Source organism: Bombus vosnesenskii, unplaced genomic scaffold (assembly GCF_011952255.1).
Source record: "Bombus vosnesenskii isolate JDL3184/JDL3185 unplaced genomic scaffold, Bvos_JDL3184-5_v1.1 scf7180000013264, whole genome shotgun sequence".
NCBI classification, from domain to species: domain Eukaryota; kingdom Metazoa; phylum Arthropoda; class Insecta; order Hymenoptera; family Apidae; genus Bombus; species Bombus vosnesenskii.
The window spans coordinates 7,705,276-7,729,268 of NW_022882924.1; the positions used below are offsets into that span (position 1 = coordinate 7,705,276).

Here is a 23,993-nt window from a genome sequence, read left to right on the forward strand (position 1 = left end):
TTGCTTATTGCAATCTCGCTTTGCTGAATTTTCACGCGTGAATTTAGTATAGGTTTTTCGTTCGGTCGGCAATCGAGCTGTCCCAAATGCAGTTTCGTCCTGATCAGCAGAAATTAGCATAGCTAATTTATGTCGGCGTATAAATAACATGTTTATCGTTATAATTTATGCGCGTTGCAACGCATCCTATCGACGCGCACGGCAAACAAATTTGAGAGCGGTAAGTGATCGATGCGCGTTTTGCATCCTAATTCAAAAAGCCCGTTAGCGTTTTTAATCATGGCAGTTTTGCTGTCCCAATAACCACAGCTGTGAAAAATCCGCGTCAACTAATGTAGGCGCTCCCATCGTTTCACAGTAACCTTAAATTGTGAAAATTATTAGTAAATTAGATGAGTGTTTTTACATTGTGCACATTAAGGTGCTTACTCGTGATGAAATTTCAAGCGGCAACGTTTAAATTTTCGTTGAAATTCACGTTAGTCTTTTAGGAGCTAGAGTGTAAGCACGTGTACACAAATAAAGCAACAAATAACGTATATCTACGTTTCTTAACAAGCTTTAATCAATTTTTTGCATTTAAATAATTAGAAGAATTTTTTTGTTAATACACTCTAAGAAAAATGCAATTTAGAATAACATTTGATATAAAATATGTTCTTGAAATATGATGATTTATCCAATTGTATATTCTTTATAATATTCATAACTATCTCAAGGAATAGAAATTTTGCAAGCTAATTTGGATAGTTACTGTATTGTTGAAACGTATATTTACCTATTTTACAAACGAATACAATTCTAAACATTGCGAATTAAATACTATAAACATTTATTAATAACGTATTCATTGTTTTTTATTTTAAATACTGAAGAAGTGTACAATATTATTTTAAATCACTGTAATACCTTTAATACCATTAGTTGAATAATTTCTTTTTAAGTATTATTATTCCATGTATGGTTATGTATAATTCCATTTCTTATCATAATAATTATTTACTGACACAAATTGCGTGTGTAATTCATATTATCAGCGATTTATATTTAACATGAAAGAATAGCACTTACGGTTCTATGTTCTCTAAACCTACTGATTGTAGTGTTTGCTTAAACAGTATGCATGTATTATGAATTAAATTAACCATTTTTAATCTCCGGTGGTTATACTGTACTGTTTTAAATCACGCGACCAGATGCGTAAGCACATAAAGCCACTGCAAATTATCCGTAATTTGTGAGGAAAAAGAGGCAAGCGTTATTTTAATAATTTATTCAGCGAATAGCCATTAACTATTACCATTTCACTACAGAAACGGTTTTGTTATTAAACCAAATTATTCGCTCCCGTTGCTTCACATTTACTATCAACAATTAGTATCACAATTATCAAAGTAAACTTTGACGAATAAAATATTAATACGAGCTATTGCAAGTTGTCATTGCGTTACAGGTATACAATTTTTATTAAGTGTGGGTATACAAAAACTAACATACGAAAGTTTATATTTTAATCTCATATCAATTAAGCACATTTTCGAATAACAGTAAACAACACCTCTTTGTTATAGTATTTTCTTTTATACATCATGCTCTTACGTCTAAAATTATGACATTCCTTTAATATTAAACTTTCAATCACATACAGGCATCAATATACGTATTTGCTGTATTTATTAAATCCGACTATACCGAATTCCGTACCATTTAATAGTCCATACGTTCATGAAAGAAGCCAGTACTTTCTGCAGTCACTGTATACGTATTGTTACGTCGCGTAACACTCTACCTAGCCCAGGCCACACACCGCGGGCAAGATGGCAACCAGATGTCTTCGGATACTCACTGCGTACCCTCAATAGTCTCAAGTATCTTCCATAAATCTCAGGAATTTCCTAGTCGAGGTTCTTCAAACCAAACAAACGTCTGTTTCCGAAGCATTTCTAAAGACCTTTGTCTACTACGGCTTGGCAAGGGAAAGTTAGTTTTTCTCACGTATGATGCAACTTTCCTCCCACTAACCACTTTCTCTCGAGGGCGGTTAAGACCCTTCGTTTAACCAATTAACAACGAAGATTACTTCCCTCACTCTCTTAGCCAAAATCGTCACCAACAAATCCGATGGTCCCGTGCGCTAGACACACCCATCCTTAGCTTTCCCCCGCCACAGCATCGTCTCCGAACATCACTGATTTTACATCCTTCGAACAGTCAACATCCTTCGACCGGGTTTACACCCGAAGATCAGTCAGTCTCAATCAAGCATCTCGTCTAGCGGTCAACAATTCGAATACAGTGAGTCGACAAATCCATCAGTATACGCGATAATCCGTCTAGAGACTCAGGTCGCACTCATTCGTAGTCATCTCATAGCAAATATTCATTTTGTGTTACACCGAAGTTGTTGGTTTGTGAAAATATATAATAACCTGTTAGCAGCAGCGTTATCTTTAATTTAACTACCCTTATTATCCTAAAAGAAATAAGGGATCGAGCGATTCGCGGCGTCGATTAGCAAATCGTAACGGGAATTTACGACTCCCGTTGGCGCGCTTCTTCGAGATCGTGTCTCCCCGCGAACGTGCGAAAACACGTATTTTTATATAACGATAACTTTCAGACACTACTCTCACAAACGACGTACACTAGAGAGTCAGCTAATAATCGAAAACGACACGTGCTACGCGACATCGAGTTTCATATCAAAAGCTTTCAAAGTCGTTAACCACACGTCTCTGTTTCGTCGTCACCAGCCTGGTCGGTGCCTCGTCGAAAGTTATAGTCAGTTTCAATTTCTGTCCGATGCCACGGTCTGCCAATAGGATCGACGTCGCAGTATTAGGGGCGAGATCGCGGCTGGCGCGAGCGTTACACGCGCGGAAAGAGCCCGTTGCCTGCGAAATTGCGGCACGGGTTCGCCTGGAAATCGCGTCAACTCGCGTTTACGCGCAATCGATGCATTTTGCTCTCCCCTCGCGGCGCAACGATAACTCGTTATTCGCTCGCCCTGATACACGCGTGTGTATGGACAGACTTGTGCGATCCAAGAGTCACATTGAGGGATGAGAAAGAGCCAGACATATAGAAAGAGAGAGAAATAGAGGGGAAGGGGAGAGAAGAGGGGTAGACAGAACAGGAGGAGGAAGGACACGTGGACCGAACCCTCTGTCACGTACGAGTACGAGTGGGATAGGTCTGTACGATATGCAGCCATTTGCATACATATAGGGTCATTATAAATATACCGACTCCCTATATCCCTGTCTCTCCATCGTCCGGCCCATCAGGAGCAGAGGTGCTCGCAAACTGTCCGATGGCCCCGCTTATCCGTTATTGCGTTCACCGCCTTCGCAGTCATCACCTCTACGGATTTAACCTGTTTTCGAGTCTCAGTGGACATTTTGGCCTCGAACAAGCGTTTTTCACCGAGATTAAAGCAGCTTCGGCGTACAAGCCATCGACGTTCAATTGTTCAGAATGGAAGAAATAAGAAACTGATTATTTCGATCATTCTATTCTGTTTATTACATTATTTTGGTATTTTTATAAAATTCTTCTGCAAGAAAAAAAGTCTAAGATAGTGCGTGTGATAGATAGGAAAGCGATGATGATAAGGTGTTCTTTTATTTCAGAATCGAAGGAATTGAGCAGAATAGAACGGAGATTGAAGGCGAAGCAGATATTCTTCTCCGAATGAAGAATATTCTTCGTAGAGAAGTTGATGGCGGCGTATTAACTACTTAAGTACTTCTTTGTACTTACAGGAATTAATTATAAACGTTCTGAAAGGAAATAGATCCTCTAAAAAGCTGGCGATTTCGCCAGATATTAGCAACTTGCTCATATCATAAATTCATCAACTTAGCGATACTTCTGCTAAATTGCTTAATTAAGGTACCAAATTCTTATGTGAGCGGTTAGATGTGTGAACTCAGAACTTTGGAATTATCCAAACTAATACTTCGAACTATAAATAATATCCCCCAGAATTTTTTAGAATCTTTTCAGTTTACCTCAACTTACATTTTTATTTCATTCCATATACCGCAATTATTATATTAAAACACATGTATTACAATACAACTATACTTTATTATGTACATTAAAATTACCACAACGTATGTAAAATATCTAAAAGTATAATACTCGTCGTAAAACTTAACAGGTAAAACTTATGTTCCATTTCTCTAATCATATGAAACATCCGAATTTACACAATTTACCACATTCACTACGACTTCACTGCTTCGTCACTTTATCACTTTTAACGCTTGAAATTTAACCACGTAACAGCTAAGGAAACAGCAAGAATAATCCGTCAAACGTAACCGAGATGACAATATGCCGATGAGTAAGAGCTGGTAAGGAACAATCACGTTGGCAACCGTACATTTTCCCGTCTCAATAGGAATAAATAAGAATCGTTACAGAATTTGAACGGCAGAGCGAAACTGCAGAGAGCAGCGACAAACGACGGTAACGACGCACGTCGTTCGAGTGACGTGTGAAAGGTTCTTAATGGCGCGTCTATTTTCTACGGTTTGCCGTAGCTTTTCGGTGGCAACCGGTGAAAAATACTCGAAACCTGGAGAAGCCGTGATCCTCGAACGGCTCGCGGTATAACGCGGCCGCGTGCTCGCCGCGTCCTATTAACATATTCCCCAGCAACGAGTAGTAAACTCTTTTCTCTGGGCAGGGGAACACGGAACACACCGCTATAAATGGCACCGCTGATGGGTTTACGCGGAGCGTCAACGCTCGCGGGCCAGAGTTAGGGGTAGGTGCGCATTACAAATGCTAATGGGAAGCGCATAGTAGATGTTCCGCATAGAATACATTACCGTCTCGTTCCTCAGTCATTAGCCGTGAAAATACGAAATTTACCGGACGCAAAGTGCAGGTCGTGCTTGCTGCTCGCACTTTGTCCTGCGGCAAATATCGATGACTCGTCGAAACGCAAAGATGTGGAAACCAGCTAAATATCACAAGCCCTTCTTCCTCTTTTTGCTGTTCAAGAGTTTCTTTGATTTGTAAGCAGAAGAGGGAGGAGTATTCGATTCCTTCGAGACTTTGAGTATTACATGCTCACGAATATTTGAACGTTTGCTCACTTTCAAGGAGGTGTAATTCGATTGTGGAATTTAGCGAAGATCATAGGAGAAAGACGCATAAATACATTTTTGTGTATTTTTTTATTTCGGTGTTGGTTTATTATTGTTATTAAAATAGAAGGATTTTAATATGATACGATTGGAAATGAAAATATCCTGTTAGGTCTGAAAATGTAAGCGTCTTCAAAATGGTTAATCAATTGACAAACTTTTGTGGTAGTTGAATATAATTATTAAGACAAGCAATATTATTATATGTTTAATATTTGAATATTATGGCGCGTAATATTTCTCAAACATTTTGTTGAGAACTATGACAAAAACACAGGTTTTCTTTACAAGAACAATAAACATTTGTAACATAGGATTTTTATATGTAAGAAGATTCTACAATGATTTTATTTGTTATTTTAAAATGATAAAAACCAATAATAACTTAATAATTCTATAAGGAAATGTGAAACATTAGTTTTATTAAATTGTCGTTACTGGAACATTTGTGTAATGTTACTACCAAAGTGTTAGAATATGTGCTATGAACTGTAGCGCAATTTTGTGTGTTAAATGTTCGAGATACATACAAGATTATAAGGCATTATGAGTTTTGCTAGTTGTAAAGCGCGTTATTGTGATCATGAAGCATTTAAAGCTTTGAGAAGAGAAATTCTTGGTTTATGGATAACGTGAAAACTATATAATTTAGAAATTGATGTTAAATACAAGAGTAACTAAACCATATAATGATTAATATTGAAAGCTACTGAATCAGAAATATTTTATCGATTAATTGTGTTATTATGTGATACATAGAGCGTATCATGTAAGATAATATTCAAGTAGGAATTTAATCGTATTAGTTAAAATATTTACTGTTTAAACGAACTTATCATACATGTACAAGAATTTTTATTTATATAAATATAAGAATTTGAGTTTCATTCGAGCAAAGTAACTTTAATGTTCTCAAATCTATTAACAATAATTCAAGGCATTAATTTTTCTCAAAGTTATATCAATAGTAAAAACTCAGAGATAAAACGTAAGTATCATTAAACATAATAAATATAATATAACAAACATACATATTTGAAATTACTAACACGTTTGGTATGAAATTTGATTGTTATAAAATAAAAAAATACTTTGAATACAAAAAATACTGGAAATCAATCTTAATTAGATAAAATCATAAAATTCATTCAGGACTAATTAGAAATAATCGCAAGTGTACGATGTCGCAGAACTATATTCTACTATTTTAACGATAATATATATGTCCTGACTGAGTGGTACCTCTATTAAACAGAGGAACAAATAAAATCGGGACAAAATTCTATTTCGCCTAACGCATATCATTGTTAATACAAGTTAATTGCCGTGGTTCTGAAAGCACCAATTTAACAATGACCGATGTGAGGCATAATTAATAAATTCGAACTGCTCTAGCGATGCGATTGAAAATACGAAATGTTCAAATCACAGGGTGTGTATGCGTGCCAGTGAATGGTTGGGCGTCGATGATTGCTTGACGGTCGATTGACGAGAATTCATCGAGGATTTAATTACAGGGACGTGCGTGATTTCTTCCACGACAATGACCGCGAGCAATTTTTAATTAACACACGTGACAAAGTGGACAAAAATGACGGGTGCCGATCGATGCGTCGCTAACCGCAGGTCTTTGGTTATTCCCGCCTCGTAGTCAACTAACGAAGACGGGAAAGAACAAATTAATTTGCCCCGTCTCGCCGAAGAGTAAAAGATCCTTCTTCTTTTTTTACATTTTACGTGAAAGGTTCAGAATTTTAAATTTCTATAAACTTTAGAATTAGAACGTGATGGAGACAATTAATTTTTTCACTAACTTGTACAGTATAACATTTGTCAGAAAAAATTTTGCCTTAAAAACTTTGGGATTTATTCTAAAATTCTGCTGCACCGGACATAAATAGGCGCACACCTATTACATTTATTGATAAACATGGACAAATTTTACTTTATTTAAAATATTTTACGTTATAAAGCGTGCATGGTACGAATGAAATAAAAGGTTTTAAATAAAATAACTAAAAAATGAGAACAGTGAGAAACATTTAATTTGAACTACGAGTAAATATTAAAAGGTATTCCAGTACTTATATATACCTAAATAATGAGATAGAAATAAAACAATAATACGGGCAACTCTTATTCTCAAAATAATCTCAATTCTTTCAAAATACTTTCTCTTCGAATCGTTTTTCCAATAATTTACATAGAAGTCTCTTGTTTTTCAATCATACTGTATTTTTGAAGATCTCACACGCACAATACCTACACACGCGTGTACTATTTTACCACGCGCAATTAAATTTCCACGTAACACCATTCATCATATCCTACTTGTACATTTCCCAAATCGCTCATCACTCGTTATTGATGTTTTAACATAAACATTTGTCCAGTTTTTTAATACTCGTCAACAGAGTAGATTTTCGCTCCTATATAATTAAAAATGAAAAGAATAGTCGCAACGAAGTGCTGCGAAATTTATTTTATAAACAAATATCGAAATGCGGATGAAGTTTGCGAATATCTCAAAACACTGTTGCAAACCGATAATAAAGAATATTGAACATAACGTGACATTCATTCTTCTTTGTTAGCGTTGAACACATACTATGCATATTTTACTGCAAATCACATTGTATATAAATCCTATTGTTGCATACGTAGGCGACACTTTATAAAACATGGATGAGTTATGATGTATTACGTAAATATATCGATAGACTTGACGTGATGGAAGCATTGCTAGAAATCTGAATGTAACTGGAAGTTATGTAACTTCGCTGCGAATAAAGAAATAGGAGCAGCATTTATTGCGAATGAGATGACAAGAGAATATTCGATTCGAACACAAAATATGTCAATTCATTTTAACTTAAATACATGCGTTCATTTTCAACATCTACGTTTATTCGATACATTTCTAACTCAATACAAATCTCTCATTCACAATAAAGTTTATTCGTCGACTTGTATTAAAACGGAACCACTAATCGTACAAAGTTGTAAACGTTTAATAACCATAAGTATATACGTACTTATTTTTCATATATTTTCCACTGAGAACTTAATTCACAAGAAAAAGAACAAAACCATCATCAAATACATATGAAATATTCCTCTGGTTTTCACAAATCGTTGACACAAACTTATCGAAACTTATTGAGTTATTAACCAACAACAGATAATCTCTAGGAATTTCGGTAGGTGAAAATCAGAGGGAACGCAAAATAAAAAAATAGAGGGTTGCGAAGGACGATAAAATTGATAATTAAAAAGCGATGCAGGTGAAACAATACCAAGAGCAGTAACACGAACAGCCGTTTCCAAGGCCCGAGCTAGGGCGCTTTGCGCGCCCTCGGTCTCCCAAACGTCCGATCTACCCTCTCTTCCACCACCTCGAGGGAACGAAGGAACGAACCAGGCTCCCTCCACCTACCACCCACACGCCCCACCAGCCCGACGGACCACCCCTCCAGTTACCACCGCCGCCGCTGCCGCCGCCGTCGTCGCCACCACCGCGATACATTGCGATACACGGTTCTTGTCTCCACGCTACCTACCTACGTGCAGGTCACAGCGCTCCACCAAATCCATAGCTCGCTACGCACTAGGCCACTAGGCAGCATCCTCCTCTCGCCTCCACGTTCTGTGTTAGTCCATTTTTCCCCCCTACGCTCTCGCTCGTACGCCTCGATCCCTCGTGTCAAAGACGCGCTCTCTCGTCTACGTCCTCGCGCCGACCACAACCACCAATACAGCCGCGGTTCGTAAACACAACAAGCCACACGACGACGCACGCGTACAAAGAAGTACGTTTCACGGACCAATTCGTTTTTACGTCGTTCTTCGGCGTGATCTTGATCCAGCAGGATCTTTTCAACGAGGGAAGACCGTTCCAACGGCGCGAGTGTCGATTCAGCTGTTTGTGTTTCACTGGACAACCACTATTGTGAATTGTGTTTCCGAGTGCATATTTCAGTGTTTACCCGGGTGTTTGACAGTGAAGAACCGGTCGAGCACGTGCGATCACGAATGATTCGCGAGATTCTGTTGCTGCCCGTCGGATGGATGTTTCGTTCGCTGGAAATCGGTTTCTCGAAGCTTCTCGTGAATCTGACAAAGACAGATTTGACGAATCCTTCGATTTCCTTACGCATGGTAAAGTATTTGGATTCGTTGTAACAAACGTGTTATTAATCTTGCAGACGAAATCTAAAAATTGACGGCTGCTGCGAGTTCCTTTCAATATCGTTGTGCCACAGTTGACAAAAACTAGAATTCTAAGTAATTACGAAAATTGGAGAGATCGCACGATCTACTTGTGCAACCGAATGCTGGCTAGTGAATTCCGTGTGATAGGAGGCAACGCGAAAATTTAGCTAAATATAAAGAATTATTCTTGATTCGCGTGATTCAAATAAAGAAAGTGAAAAGATACCAACGACAACAGCACAATAATCTGATCGACGGTATAATTCTTCCAAATAATCATTCGACGCTACCGAGATTCTGTCCACGTTGACTGCGGCCTAAGCCCTTCCGACGTACTATCTTGTCACTCGTTCCACGCTTGGTTAGATCCATCTGTCGGCTAAACTGCCACGAGGAAGTTCACGGAGTAGAAATAACGCAAAAACGATATAAATAAGGTATACTCGTGTAGTATCTATAAAATTACGTCGGTTGGTACGATATAAGAAAAATACGACGAACGAACACCCAGCAAACTACATGCACTGCAAACAGAAGATAAAACAGAGGAATTCCGTTTCGGCCGAGAGATATCGACGCCAAGAAGAAAGATTCTCCGCAACCGATGCGGTAAAGCTCCAGAGAAAAGTAGTTAAACTCAAGGTAGTACGAGCCACGTGAAACTGGTCGCTATTTTGCCGGGCCGTGCCGCTTGTAGAGGCTCGAAACCCCCTGGTTTCCCGCGCACAGCACGAGCCGAGCACACACAACTACCCCGACCAACCAACCAACGAGTCTACCCACCGCCACCAGCCCCTACACACAACAACCCAACGAAGCATCCCCCACTCTGAATCGCACAACAGCCTGAGCGGAAGTGCTAGTCAGTCGGCGAGCGACCTTCCAACATTACGGGTTAGGTTCCCTCTTTTTCCACCCGCCGTGTCTTCGTCCTCGTTTACAGAATCGCGAGGACGCGCTGCCTGATTAAGTTTCACACGAAGAAAAGGAAGAACATCTCGATAGATAACGATTCGGTGTCTCGGTAGTGAGATCGCGATCTCTGTTGCATCTTCCTACGACGCTGAACGCGATAATGACGCGGAGCGTCTTCCGCAATTGATACATTCGTGAAAGATCGAGATAAATAGTGTAACGGACGAAGGTCCAGAGAGCCAAGGCTACAGGAATTGTAGATATGCCATTCTAATTGTTGATGACACTTTTCCTTAAGGTGTACCACCGCGGTTGTAGTGTTCTTCATCGAGAAACGCGTTTCAAAAAGAACGTCGTGTAAACAACGTTCCGTGATTCCGTTTTCTATATAGTTCTGTACGTGAGCGTAATATCTGGTGAATGTAAAAAAAAAAAAAAAGAAACAGTGTTCCTAGTTTGAATTCGCTGGGCCGGAAGCATCGTACTCATCTACAGTGGAAGTGCTGAACGAGCAGCTGGGCTTTTTACTTTTACAAAAGTTGGTTAATAGTGCGCCGACTTTATGAGGAAACGTTACTAGTAGCTGAGCGCAAACACAGCTTTTCAACAAATACAGTTATCTCGAGGGGGAAACAAGAGAGCAATCAATTGTATACTTGTTGAACCGGCAAACCCGGCGTCTTTAATATTTGATACCGGCTTATACCGCGACTCATTCCACCACTTTACTCAACTGTAGGAAGTTTCTGTTGGCAATACAACACCGTTAACTTCTACCGAGACCAAACCTGTCGCGGAGGAAACGTTCGTTCTCCATTTGTATTTGTGCCGGCAATCCGAAAGATCGACGTGCGAGGCTACTCAAGTCGACCACGTGGTTATGAGTGTGCATCGACCACGCCGAGAGTTCTCGATACGTATCAAAGAAGTTTTCGGTAAAGCGTTTGTTTCTTGTGTAACATTTTAAGACGTTCGAAGAGTGCGCTCGAACACATAAAGACTGATTATAGTGATTCGTAATTATATATCCGTTTACCGATTTCTAGCTTTGTGTAAGCAACGTGTCAACGAAGTTCGACGGTGTGAACACATTTATACAACGATAACGGATAATTTGACAAATAATCGCATCTAGCCAAAACATTAGGTGACTTTAATCGTTTTATCCGCGAAAATCTTGTCGATCAAATAGGTAATACGAAAAAAGTGAGGTAGTGAAAAATAGGCAAAGTCGAAGTGAAGCGGCTGAGAATTTTATTAACGAGTAATCCAGCAACGAAGCAAGCTCCCGAGTGCCTCGAAGATTAACGATAATTAAAAAACCGGTGGAAGTTGGTTACCCCGAGGAAGCTGCAAAGTAGCAAGATCCCACCCGCAGGAGATCGTGAACTTAAAGAGACCCAGGTGGAAGTGGTCCAGTCCGGGTCAACGATCGGCGTTAGTAGATCGTATCAGACCCCTCAGCAAGGAGGGTGGGTGCAGTGGTGCAGTGGTTGCAGAAGGGCCAGCGAGGTTGGGGTGGCCTCGTCTACAGGCGCCTTGGCACCGAGTGCACCGGGCCCCGGGGCTGCAGTGGTGGGCTGCTTGGTTGGGGTGTACCCGTGTTCTCCCTCCTCCACGGGGCCCAGGGGCCCCATAACTCATCACTTCCAGGCTATTCCGAGTCAACAACAACCGATTGGTTGCCGTGCCTGTTGCTGCGTGCATAGCAATCACCAGCCAGCTTCGGTCCAGCTTACCAGTCAGCGGGGCGGCCTATCGCTGAGGGTAGCGAGGGTGGCGTCCACCACCTCCGTCCGAGCCGCCCCCTACGCCCACCCCCAGCACCAGGGGCTGGGGCAGGAGTGCAGGTAATAATAAATTACTAAACATACATTGTAGCTTCACTTCGACACGTATAGTACTCTACTACTACTACCACTACTACTACTCCTAGTACTACTATTACTACAACTACTACAAATAGTAACCACTACCATTACTACTTCTACCTGTACTACTACCGCTACATCCGCTTCTACTCTGCTCGTCGTCGTCGTCGGCAGTGTTTGACAAAATAAAAAAAAGTACAATATAATAAAAGTATAACGTAGTAGCACGTCGAAGTAACAAACACGGTTGATGGAGTAAAAGAGTTATCCAAAACCAAAAACGCACAAAAAAGGTGTAGGGAGGAGACGGGGGCATTGGGTGGAGGTGGTGCGCACATCCTCGGCAGCCCGATGCTGTTCGTCCCGTTCACGGTGCCCACCTTCCCCGCGACGCATCATCAGACGACCCATCCTGCGCATCAGACGCATCATCAACAGCTACAAGCCACTACCCAGAATCCGGTGCAGCAGCCGCAACAACTCACGCAGCTCAATCAGCTGAGCCACCTGAATCATCAAGGCATTGTACCAGCTACGACCAACCAGCCGACCATACACAGCACCAGCTGTTCGCCGCAACAACAAGCAACCACGCCGAATAAGGTAAAAACAATGTTACATCACTTTTTCATGCTCTTCTATTGGATGCACGATTCCTATTCGTCCCAATGAAGTGGAAGTTTTCGGCTTATCTTGAAGGTACCATACCGCGAACACTGGTCGGATTTGTAGGTCATTTATTATTTGAGCAACAGTGAAGCGGTACACGCTGAAAATATTTTCTTACTTCCTTAGATCTCACAAATAATCTCTGGTTAATCTTCTGATACTTTTACATTGAATTGACAGCTTCGATTTTCTGCTGTTATTGATATTATAGAATAACATCTGATATTATGTTTAGTACCTGATGAAGAATGCGTGGCTAACAATATAGCAGAACAGAGATAAAAACTTCAACTGACAATTGCATTCAATACAAAAAATATTAACAATATGCAAATTTTTGTATACTGTCGGACATAAGAATTAGAATATTCTATTCCTTATATTTATTAATCAACTCTGATAAATCTTACTTCAATTTGAATACTTTAAGATTATGAAGTATGTATGATGCAATTGATGTAACAGATTTATGATAAGATAACGATAATTCAATTTATGTTAAATATCAGCACGAGTATCCTAATGCTTATAGCCGATACTATATGATAGAACCTAACTACTTTGATAGAAACTATAAACGTATACGAAAGCTTAAAGCTAAAACACCGACCTCTGTAAAACAACACTTTAGGGAAATAACAAAAATTTACAGCAATACAATTCAATCATTTTAAATACTTTCTCAAAAAAGATATTTTGTATTATATTATGAGAACAAAGGAATTTTTACTGTTATTCTAGCCTTCTCAATGGCATGATCATTAAGTTACGCCAAAAGTTAATTACGGTTTATGAACTGTTTCGATTTTACATTTATCAAAGTTATTTACCATTAGCGACAGTTTTAATTACGGCGATATGCAAAAAACGCTCTTCACGTTGAAGCGAAACGTTCGATGGATTTTCGTTTCGGAGCTCGGAGGAATATCGCACGCAACAATCCTCCAATCCATCATTGCTGATCGTGACAGTTAAAAAATAATGTGCGTGTCTCAATAGTCAGGACAGAGCCGTTTATCATCGAGTTACCAGAATTCCAGTTCGCTGGTTTACATATCGGTGATTCAATTCGAGCTATTCAGTTAAATGTAAAATCGGAACTGACCAACTATAAATAAAATAACAATTCACTGTTCATGTAATCTATTCTGCGTGTATACTGTTTCATTAGCTGACCTTGTCTGCGCGTGTTTATTTATTGAAAACCGGCTTATTATCCTGTTGTTGCATAAATCTATTACCAATAACACGTGTTAATGTGCAAATTATGGTCTTGCACAGTATCGTGGTCTGGGAGTTTTGCAAAATTATTGTGATCATAATTATTATTACGTGCAGATAACTTTCATGATCTTATTTACGAAAATTAATTTCTCTCATTTTCTCTTCTGTATAATATTTTATTCCATTCCTTGTATTTAATTGTTATTACTTATCGTTAATCAAAGAAAATATTATTTTAACTTCTCACACGATGGCTTAATATTTATAAATTTACTTTGTTATTTATTCGTGAAATTACTAAAGTATCATAAACTGTCAAGAATTAAAGTAGAACACTTATATCTCGTAAACTTATAAAATTGTTGATAAAAGGAAACTATATGCTAATAATATGGAAATTCATTGGAATATTCACAGCTAACGCAAACGATAGTATTTCATGAATAATCGTCCCCACGATCGATAATTGTTTACTCGGAACAACCTAAAGTTTGTTATAATCACAGATAGAAGCAGTGCAACGATAGATTTTTCCAAAGCACAGTAAATTTCACTTCTTTAAAATATTCATAGAGAAAAGTCATCATACTTTCGTTCCATCTTTGAAGTAATACTTTTTATTTTTTATTTTATTCGTGTAGCGATGTATTTTTCGATAACTGTAGCCTATCAAATGCGAAAAGCAAGTCAAATATTCACGCACATCATATTTCTATTTAAAATCATAGATTGTTTACTGCAGATTTAACGTCCTTAATTAAAATATCTGTGATATTACCACTGTTTTCGAATTTGAATTAATATTTTATCTAAACTTGATATTTACAATTAATAACTTGTTTCCAAAAGCTATTTAGAAGTTTCATACTTTTTGAATCAGTAATACATTGATAGGCTTCTTCCTTCTTTTTGTATTAAGATTTAATACAAAAGGATATGTTTCGTGTTCTAAAAATAAAAGGAATAAGGAAGAACCACAAAAAGTTAAATTTTTCTGAGCACATTATCATCGTACAATTTAACTCATTCTGTTATATTATCTTGTTTTCTTAACATTAAAAGATATGTCGAGTGTGAAGCAAATACGAAAGAATTATTAGTAGTATGTATGATTTCTATGCAAGTTAGGTTGTAATATTATCGCCATTTAATAATACTAACTTTTTGATATTAACTTTTTGATTTAAAAAATAAAAGCCTCCTTCGTTTATTGAAACATAAGTAAGATCGAAATATAAAAATATAATGATCGCAGCGGAGGTTAACATGTGCAACGAACATATAGTAATAACTAGCTATAATATATAGCACGATACTATCGCATAATCCGTCATATATTAAATCTTAATATCGATTGACCGTTTAATCGTTATCATAATCTCAGTAACGCTTCACAATAACCTAAAGGATGTAATAACTTTTAATTGGTACCTATCGATATCGACATTTCTCTGTTTCGATCTCGATTCTTGTGCACGGTATCGCTGCGAGAGCGATGCAAGAGTCCTATTGCTTCTTTCATTCTTCTCGCCCGCATTTCCTCGCAGCAACGCGCTTTTATTATCCTGGCCGTGGTTCAAGTCAATTTTCTTTAGCGAGCCATAACTCGCCAGCTGAGTTACTCTTGGGCAAGCATCGTCGAGATACGCAGAGAGCGCGACACGAACTCGTTGCCAGCCAGCGAGAACTTCCTTTAATTCTTAGAGTCTGGCAATCCGCGGGTGGCGTTTCCTCTTCCTTGTGCCGCTTCTTGGAATGCCACTACAGAAGCCGCATGGGACTTCTTGAAACGATACGACCTTCTCCCCGTTGGCGCCGGATTGTCGATGAGAAGAAAAGACGTATTCTTACGATACGAGTTATCAATTACCAAACACATTCAAACACATTCTGATTCTACAGTTACTTACCTTTTTCATTGCGGCAACGATCGAAAGGGAGCTACGCGTCAATTATATGATGCTATGCAGGAAGAACATTGTGGGAAACCTCATTCAATTTTGTAACCGGATAACTAGGCAATTTTCAACTCTTCGCGCTTTGAAAATTGTTATAATAGATCGACTTTAGCACGCTTTTACAGTTTTTGTTCAACGATTTTGGTTTGAAAAAAAGCGTTATAAATGTTTGTAAATTTTTGTAAGTGTTCTTGTTATTTTTTTTTTCATATTTTATCGGTGGAAATGATACGCAAGATAATTTTTACATTGTTAACGTTGCTATAATAGCATCCGTAGAGTAGAAAGAATTGAATGAATAATTTTGAAGTAAATAGATTGAACTCAGAACTCTTATTACGAGGATTGAAGTGTTTGAAACATATTGTATGTAATCGTATACCAGATAAGGGAACACAATATTCGCTCCAATATTTTAGAAATGTGAAATCGAATAGGACATACATAATATGCTTATGAATGGCCCTTGAAGTAAGTTCTAACATTGAGACACCATGGATATATGTAGCCAATTTTTCGAAACATATTATCAAGCAAAAATCTATAATATTAATCCAATATAATGTTCGTCTTACTATTTTTCCAAATATAAATAGTAAAGGATGATTTATATCACTATATACTATATAATTTTAATCAAAGATATAAGTCAAAAGTAAATTTCATTTAAATGTATAGTATGGAAATACTAAGACCAAAAGTAAAAATATAAGAGAAATGTAAATGTAAGAAATAAGTTGTATTTTCACGCGAATAACAAGTAACAACATCTTCTTCCTCTGCAACTTTAAAATCCACCTTCTTTTTCAGTCTATCAATACCTTCCAACTGACTGCAAAGTGGGTCATCAAACTTTGTATAAAAATCGTTGCAACGTTCTGATATATTTTGTTAGACGGCTACAATCGTTACACGAAGTTTCGAGTAAAAAAGGGCATAGTTTGTCGATTGTTCTCTGGACTTTCCAAGTTTTGTGAATCGCTACATGCAGCAATTTCACGCGTGTCGATTATCGAGCGCAATTAATGAGAATAGGAATAAATCTTTAAGATAAGGTGTAGCTTTCATCCAATAAAGGGTTGGAAGTCTGTAGGTAGGTCTTCACGGAAGAATGAAGAAACGATAAAGAAGAGAGGTAGCCGGTGAAGGGAGGGAATAGCAGAATTTCTAAAGCAAGGGAAATAGCTGGTACAGCGGTAGAAGGTCGTGTAGAAGGAGCAGGAAGACTTTGAGAGTTGTTCGCGTAACTTTATTAATTAAAGGCCGTTAGTCCTTGTTGCTCGATACATCTTATATACCTACCACGGTCGTGGTTCTCATATACAAAGAAGAATGAGCAACCTGTCCTTCATCTATTCTGTCTCTTGGCGTCTTGTTCAATGTTCTTACCCCGCGTATCGATCATCGTCAATGTCCACCGTAGTTTTCGATCGATCGTGCATCGTGTTATTGGCCCTCAAAAGATCTCGCTTCCTTTATTGTGTTTAGCACAATCATTTTGGATCTTCCCTTTATGAGCATCGTCGCGTTGGATCACTTCAAAGGAGTTATGCATTCAGAGAGAAATTTTATTGATGACAAGGCTTGACATAGCGAGATCTTCTTTGTCTTCTTTATCAGGCTGTATTTCACAAGAATAAAATTCCATTTGCACGCATATGTTTTTCACTATTAGAGATTTGTACAAAACTTTCGTGTTTACTAAACTTATTTTCATTTGTTGTAGATTTTTAATATCTTCTAGTGACCAAGCAAACACGAATGACAAAAATTCTGTCCCATCTGACTTTTCAAAAGACAGAACAGAAACATGAAAGTAATGCGTGGTTTGCTAAATTACAGAGAACGTTTGATATCGAACTAATCAACGCAGGTTCCTGTACTTGCAATAAAACAGAGAATATGCAAAGAGAATATGGAACTTCGTATTACGTACGTGGATATTGAAAGATATTTCGAGGCAACTATTATACAGAAGTTAGATGCTTCAGATAAAACTAAAACCGTTAGATAAAAATTAAAACATTCAGCTTAAATAAAAATTAGAACATTCGAACGTGAGCGTTATTTCAAATTACTTTATTACAATCGTTGATCCAGAGTCAAATATTTCTCACACTAGAAAAAGTAGTAGCATACCAGGGAAAGTGGTAGTATACCAAGAAAAGCTTTTCACGAATAAAGAGGTATACAAGTGAAAGTCGCGGCGTCTCGTCGGTCATAGCGCGTTTCCTTCGTGGCGACCGCGTGACTGTTCACCAGCAGCATCCTAGAGCGGCGGAATTATTGCGGTTCACCGGGCCGTTACGCGTCCCTTTTCTTCGTGGCCGCGTGCATTCTCTCCAGGCGTCTATTAACGTCGTCGTGCGAAAAACACTACGCGAAAAAGTAATTATGGCCGAGCTGGGCTACGGTAACCGGCGGAAGAAAGGAGCGGCGCGCGACAAAGGACAACCGGTTAGCGCTTGCCATAATTAGGAAATTGCTTCTCGCATGGTAAAAATGTATCGTGGCGAAGAAAGCGCAGAAGGAACTCATTACGGGAGCGATGCTCGGGGGCGGGCAGGGATATGATGAGGGTGGTTGGGAAGAAGTAGAGCGGTGGTAGGGATGTGGGAGGAAGGACTATGGTGGAGGAAAGTTAGCTAAAGGTAGGAGGCAGGATGGTTGGGACGGTGGCGAGTGGAACGGGGAGTTGCGTAGCCGTTTTCAAGGGAAAGCGACGCGGAGGTTGCTCATGGTGGAAAGGAGCGAGGCGCGCGAGGGGAAGATCAAAGCACTGGAGATGATTTCATTACGACACGCCACTCGTCTACTACGTTGAAATATCAAAAGAGTGGCGGCCTCATACAAGTACGCCAGTCGTCGGCGCGCGGCTCCGCTCGGCGCGGTGTGTGGAAGTTTTCAGCACAATGCTTTTCTTGTCAGGCTAAAGAGAAAGGAAAAACGTATACGGCTATCGCGGGAAGGAGTAGGATAGAACGAAGGAAAAAGCTGCTGCACGAAAGTAACCCTCGCCGTTCTGATTCCCGAGACCATCTCTCCCCCTTCTTCTCTACTTCTTCTCCCTTTGCCCCGAAGGGAAGAATATTATTAGCTCAAGCTGCTGCCTATTGTCGAAATAAGTTCGACCGAGATGTCAGATAAAGATACGTAGTCGATGCACTGGATTTGTTTGGCGTCTATGAAGTTCAGTTTTACGGTGTGATCGTTCAATTTTTCATGATCGTTCTGATGCGTTCGGTGCGACTGCATGCTGTGTACGCTGCACGCTGTCAAAGGCACGGGACAGGAAGTTTATGGGACATTCGAAATCACATTTTGGAACATTCAGTCACGTGACATACTTATTGTAGGTAGTGAAAAAACTTTAACTATTTATACGTGTATATAAAAATGCGATCTTTTGTTCGGATATGAATTTTTATTATACCAATATAAAACTTATTTTACTTTCTGTGTTCAATACGTCATATATAACCAACCAATATATTCATAACTAACCTTTTTTAAGGGATATCTACGTGGTATTCATTTACGATTACTTCAAATTTTTCGTCTCGAATCGATTACTTCGAATCTTTCGTCGATATGTATCAATTTTTAGATCGAAGGTGACATATAATTCGTTTTTCAACGAAGTTCTATCAAATTTCTCCTTTGTTCAGGAATTCCATAATTTCATATTTTCGTTAATTTCCAACATTTCAAGGTTTATGAAGAATGGCGTAATTTCATATTTTGTTCCTTCTTTCTTTTTTCCTACGTATATTGCACTCCAATTATGAGTAATCAACGCCGTAATTACGGGGGTTTAATAACACATTTCGCTTTTAGTATTTCTGCTTTAATGTTTCAAGCTTCTTTTCTTAACGATGCTACAGCTTCTTACCTAGATCACGCAACTTAAGTAATTTCATTCACGATAATAGTGTTAAGTGCAATCTCAATTATTTGTTCACTTTTGCAAAATAAAAACAGTATTTATGATAGTAATATTCTATTGTTTTTATTAATTAGAATTAATTAGATTAAATTAGAAGATGGAAAGTATAAAGAATGTATAATTCAATTTTGTCCAGTAAATGAGTTTTCAATAAATAGTTCCTGAATTGTATATTACAAAAGTTAAAATGACAATGTCCAATTATTTTCCATTAACGATCTTCCGTCGTACCTATCTTAATCTTCTTTTAACTGAATGAACATTGATCAAGTCCTGGCTAGTCTGAACACTTCATTACAATTCTAGCCACGTGCAAGTTAAATTTTCACGTGTCATTCTTCAAATCGGTTTACATTTGTAACTGACTCTGTTAATTGATCAAGACGATGCAGCATGCTGAACAATAAACGTACGGAAAACTACCCCATTCGAGAATAATCGGGTTATTAATTCACTTTAGCGTTGGATAATTGATGAAATTCAGTGCAGCTGTGAAGCTTTTAGCGGACAGATTCTCCAAGTTTTTTACATTGCCGACAGGAGCGAACGCAGAAAAAAAAAACAGCAAGCGAAGAAGAAAAACTCACAAGCTCAATCAACGTAACCAAGTTTTATAACAATATCGTGTTTGGTTTCATTTTAACCAGGAAAATCTTACCAGTATGCTAATGAGATTTTTATCAACAAAAAATTGGGAAAAAAAAAGTTTCGCCGTTGCGTTAGTATTGTTTCACCGATACGAAGGCGATACAGATCTTTCCAGGGGAAGCCACTACCGTGTCACATTACTCGCTTAACTGGTTCAAGGGGAAACACCTCCAGTAGTGGGGATAAACCATGAACAATTAACGGGCAGATCCTAGCGAACAATTATAGAGTCTCTACTAAATCACAACACCGTTTGCAATTCAAATAATATGTGAAACGCAGGTGAACAATGATGCTATAATTTTCATATACAAACCATCTGAATATCAATATTGTTTTTGACTGCTACGATAACATAATGATAAAAATAGCTGATATATTTAAGAAAGTAAGGATACTGTGTGGGTTTGCCTTAATCCCGAGTAACTGCATATTACTCTGCAGGAGTCATATGACAGTAAGTTAATTAAGTACATAGTCTTAAATTCCTACGTATAAAATTATAAGATATATTTTTCTTTTTATTTTTAATTTGCATGATAGTCATTTATGAAAAGGGCTTCGTGACGCAAATAAGACACGATAAATACATATTCAAGAATAATTTCCCGAAAGCAGTGATAGAATATTTAATTTAATTATTGGCTCAAATAAACGGAATATAAGAACCTGAATTACATTAAATATTCTGGGCGTGCCGCGGGGTAGGCCGGCCGGAAAAATATATATATATATATTCCCTAGTAATTCCAGCCGTGCACACGGCGGAGGCGTACGTAGCGAAATCGCGAAGGATTCTGAAGCAAACGTGGAAAGTTGTTACTAACTGGAAATATGATACTCAGGCATTGCCGAGAAGTGTATTATCGCCTGCCACGAACTCTACATATTACTCAACTTTCGAAGTTCCGGCTGTAGCGGTTCCAACTGATAGCAGTTTAGAAAATAATCAGTCGAGCTATGTACCTACGTTCTCCTTTCGAACGGGTCGAGTAGTACGCGCGACTGCGTGACTAATCGTCTCTCCTTGGTGTAGCTCGTTAAACCCTTTGATCGACGAGCAAATTTTTCAGCCCTTTACCCTTTTAATATCCCTTCTATCCCGGTGCTTCCGACTCTCGTCCTCCGCGACCGTTTATCGTCCACAGGTCTCCGGTTGTATCCGTTAACAACCGGCGATCACGTAGAATTACGCGCCGAAAGGGAAGTCTGCAAGGGACACGATACAATTCCGCGGGATTTCGATGGTCCACGGATACCTGGTCTCGTCAGATCGATCTGATACGACGTTTAGTCTTGGAGCGCGCGCGCGCACATACACATTCTCGGATGGGTCAGTAATTAAAATGAAATTCCTAAAAAAGAAACCGGTAGCCAACCCCCCCCCCCCCGTAATGGATACAACGCAGCGGGGACCATCATAAAATTTTACAAATGAGCGTACCGAAGTGGTGGCTTACGGAGAACGGCACTGGGCAGGGGTAGGGGGCAGGACAGAAATAAAAAAGTAGATAGCAAAAGCGAGAACAAAAAAAGGACACTCCGAACACAGCTACATGCCGCTGCTGTTGTTAGTGTCTGCTCGTCCTCCACCTCCATCATTTCCTCCTCCACCTCTTCCTGCTTCGTCTCCACCTCCGCCGTGCTGCACTCGTACCGCAGATACAAACAAACAGCGGGTCATACAGGCGAAGTAACAAATGCCGGACATTTACATTTAGCAGCGAGGGTGGCCTTCTCTCTTTCTTCATCTCTCTGCTTTTTTTCTCTTTCTTTCTCCTTAACGTTATTCCCGCGCCATTCGGTCCGCTTGTTCTCCGTTGTGTTCTTTCTTTTTTCGCGTGTCCTCTCCCCTTCCTTTTTCTTCTTTCTCTATTTCACCTATCTGGCTCCGCTTTTCCCCCTCTATCCCTCTCTTTCTCCCCCTTATTCGCGGGTTGAACGCGTCTGGTAACGAGAACGCGCGTGTGTGCAGGTTGCATTATGTACGGTGGCTCCGTACAGTCCACGGTTAACACAGCGTCGGCCTTCCTGGCACTTGCAAATTTTCCGCTTTTAAATGTTAATTTCAGCGTAATCGATGGTACTCGCTGGGCCGGGCTACCAGCATGCTCAGTCTGACACCCTCTGCCCTTTCCGTCCATCGAGCCTCACCATCGTAGAACATACTGGTCCAACGCGGTTGCCCTTGTTAAGCGGCAAATCGATAGAACTAAAAACTCTGTTGGATGTACTCTGTCAATGCAAATTCCGTCGAAGCAATATCTTTGCACGGCTCATTCAGTGGATAGTTTTAGAAAATTTGTCGCGGAGGTATAAATAAGTTGCGTAAATGAAAATTTGCCGCGTCTTTGCAGTGTATGTCCTTCTTTTAACAGTAGAATCTCAAATATTTCAGCTTAGTTAAAAGCTCGCTAGCGACCAGGTTCAAAGCATACGATTTTCTTCGTTTCGTTCTCATTACGACACATAATTAGAATTCTATACGAAATATACAATTGTCTATTAACTTCTTAAAAAGTGCAAATACAGCTACGAACCTTTCGTAAGTACGACAATTCAAGAGAAATGTGAAAGGTCATAAAATACCAAAGTGGACTAGCATCGAGGGAGTTGAATGAAACAGATGATGCTATTATGATCAAAATAGTATAAATATTTAGAACAAAGGAAAAGTATATGGTCTAGATAATCTTGTCCTATGAATTATATTCATTAGCGTATTATTACGTAGCTCTAATTGTAATCATTCAGGACGGTATATAACGTTGAATTAACTCATGTATATACAGCTCGTATTTTAAAACTCCCGTTATAACATTAATAATGTATCGTAAGCACGCATCAAAATTTAACACGGCTGAGAAATATCGCTGATAATTAGCGTCATAAAACGAACAACATAGAACAATCTCGATGTGGTTACACATTCAAGAGCGGCGCAACGACACGGATAAGTTCCAATAGCTACTTGCGTAATTGTTAATCGAATCAACATTATAAGTGGAAACGTGACAGAAAATTGATGAGCACGACGTATGCAAGTTGGTAGGTATGCAAAACAGAATCTGACTAATACTGACAACCGACCTCTACTCATTCAGCGAATTACAGATGTGCCTCACTGGCTGGTAACTACGAGTGTCCAATTACTTCCTGTTAACCGTCCGATTGTCGTCCATCGCCATGCAATGATACTTCTACCTCGAAATAAGCCGTGCTGCGGGCCAGTCACTGCCACCGACATTCTGCTTAATATAATTACGAAGTATCGATCCTATCCGGTACAAGCGACAAGAGAGAGAAGAGGACGAAGGATTGCTAAACGTTTTGGATAATGTCATTACCTAATTCAAAAAACGCGCGTTTCATCTGTTACTCCTGAAAC

The 23,993-nt window shown here is 39.0% G+C and overlaps 1 protein-coding gene and 1 long non-coding RNA gene across 8 annotated transcripts in view; one reads left to right on the forward strand and one right to left on the reverse strand.

Annotated features, from left to right (window-relative positions):
- Positions 1-23,993, reverse strand: part of LOC117240017 — a 298,693-nt gene that overhangs the window by 80,979 nt on the left and 193,721 nt on the right. The gene's annotated exons all lie outside the window — the stretch shown is intronic.
- LOC117239952 (nucleolysin TIAR) overlaps positions 9,718-23,993 on the forward strand; it is a 583,038-nt gene continuing 568,762 nt past the window's right edge. For 3 of the 7 annotated variants that reach the window (XM_033505796.1, XM_033505791.1, XM_033505803.1), the window contains exon 1: positions 9,719-12,763. In XM_033505796.1, coding sequence (XP_033361687.1) covers positions 12,512-12,763 — 252 coding nt within the window. In that variant the 5' untranslated portion in view covers positions 9,719-12,511. Of the gene's footprint in view, positions 12,764-23,993 lie in introns of all 7 variants that reach the window. The other 4 variants (XM_033505780.1, XM_033505783.1, XM_033505787.1 and 1 more) reach the window with 3 other exon arrangements.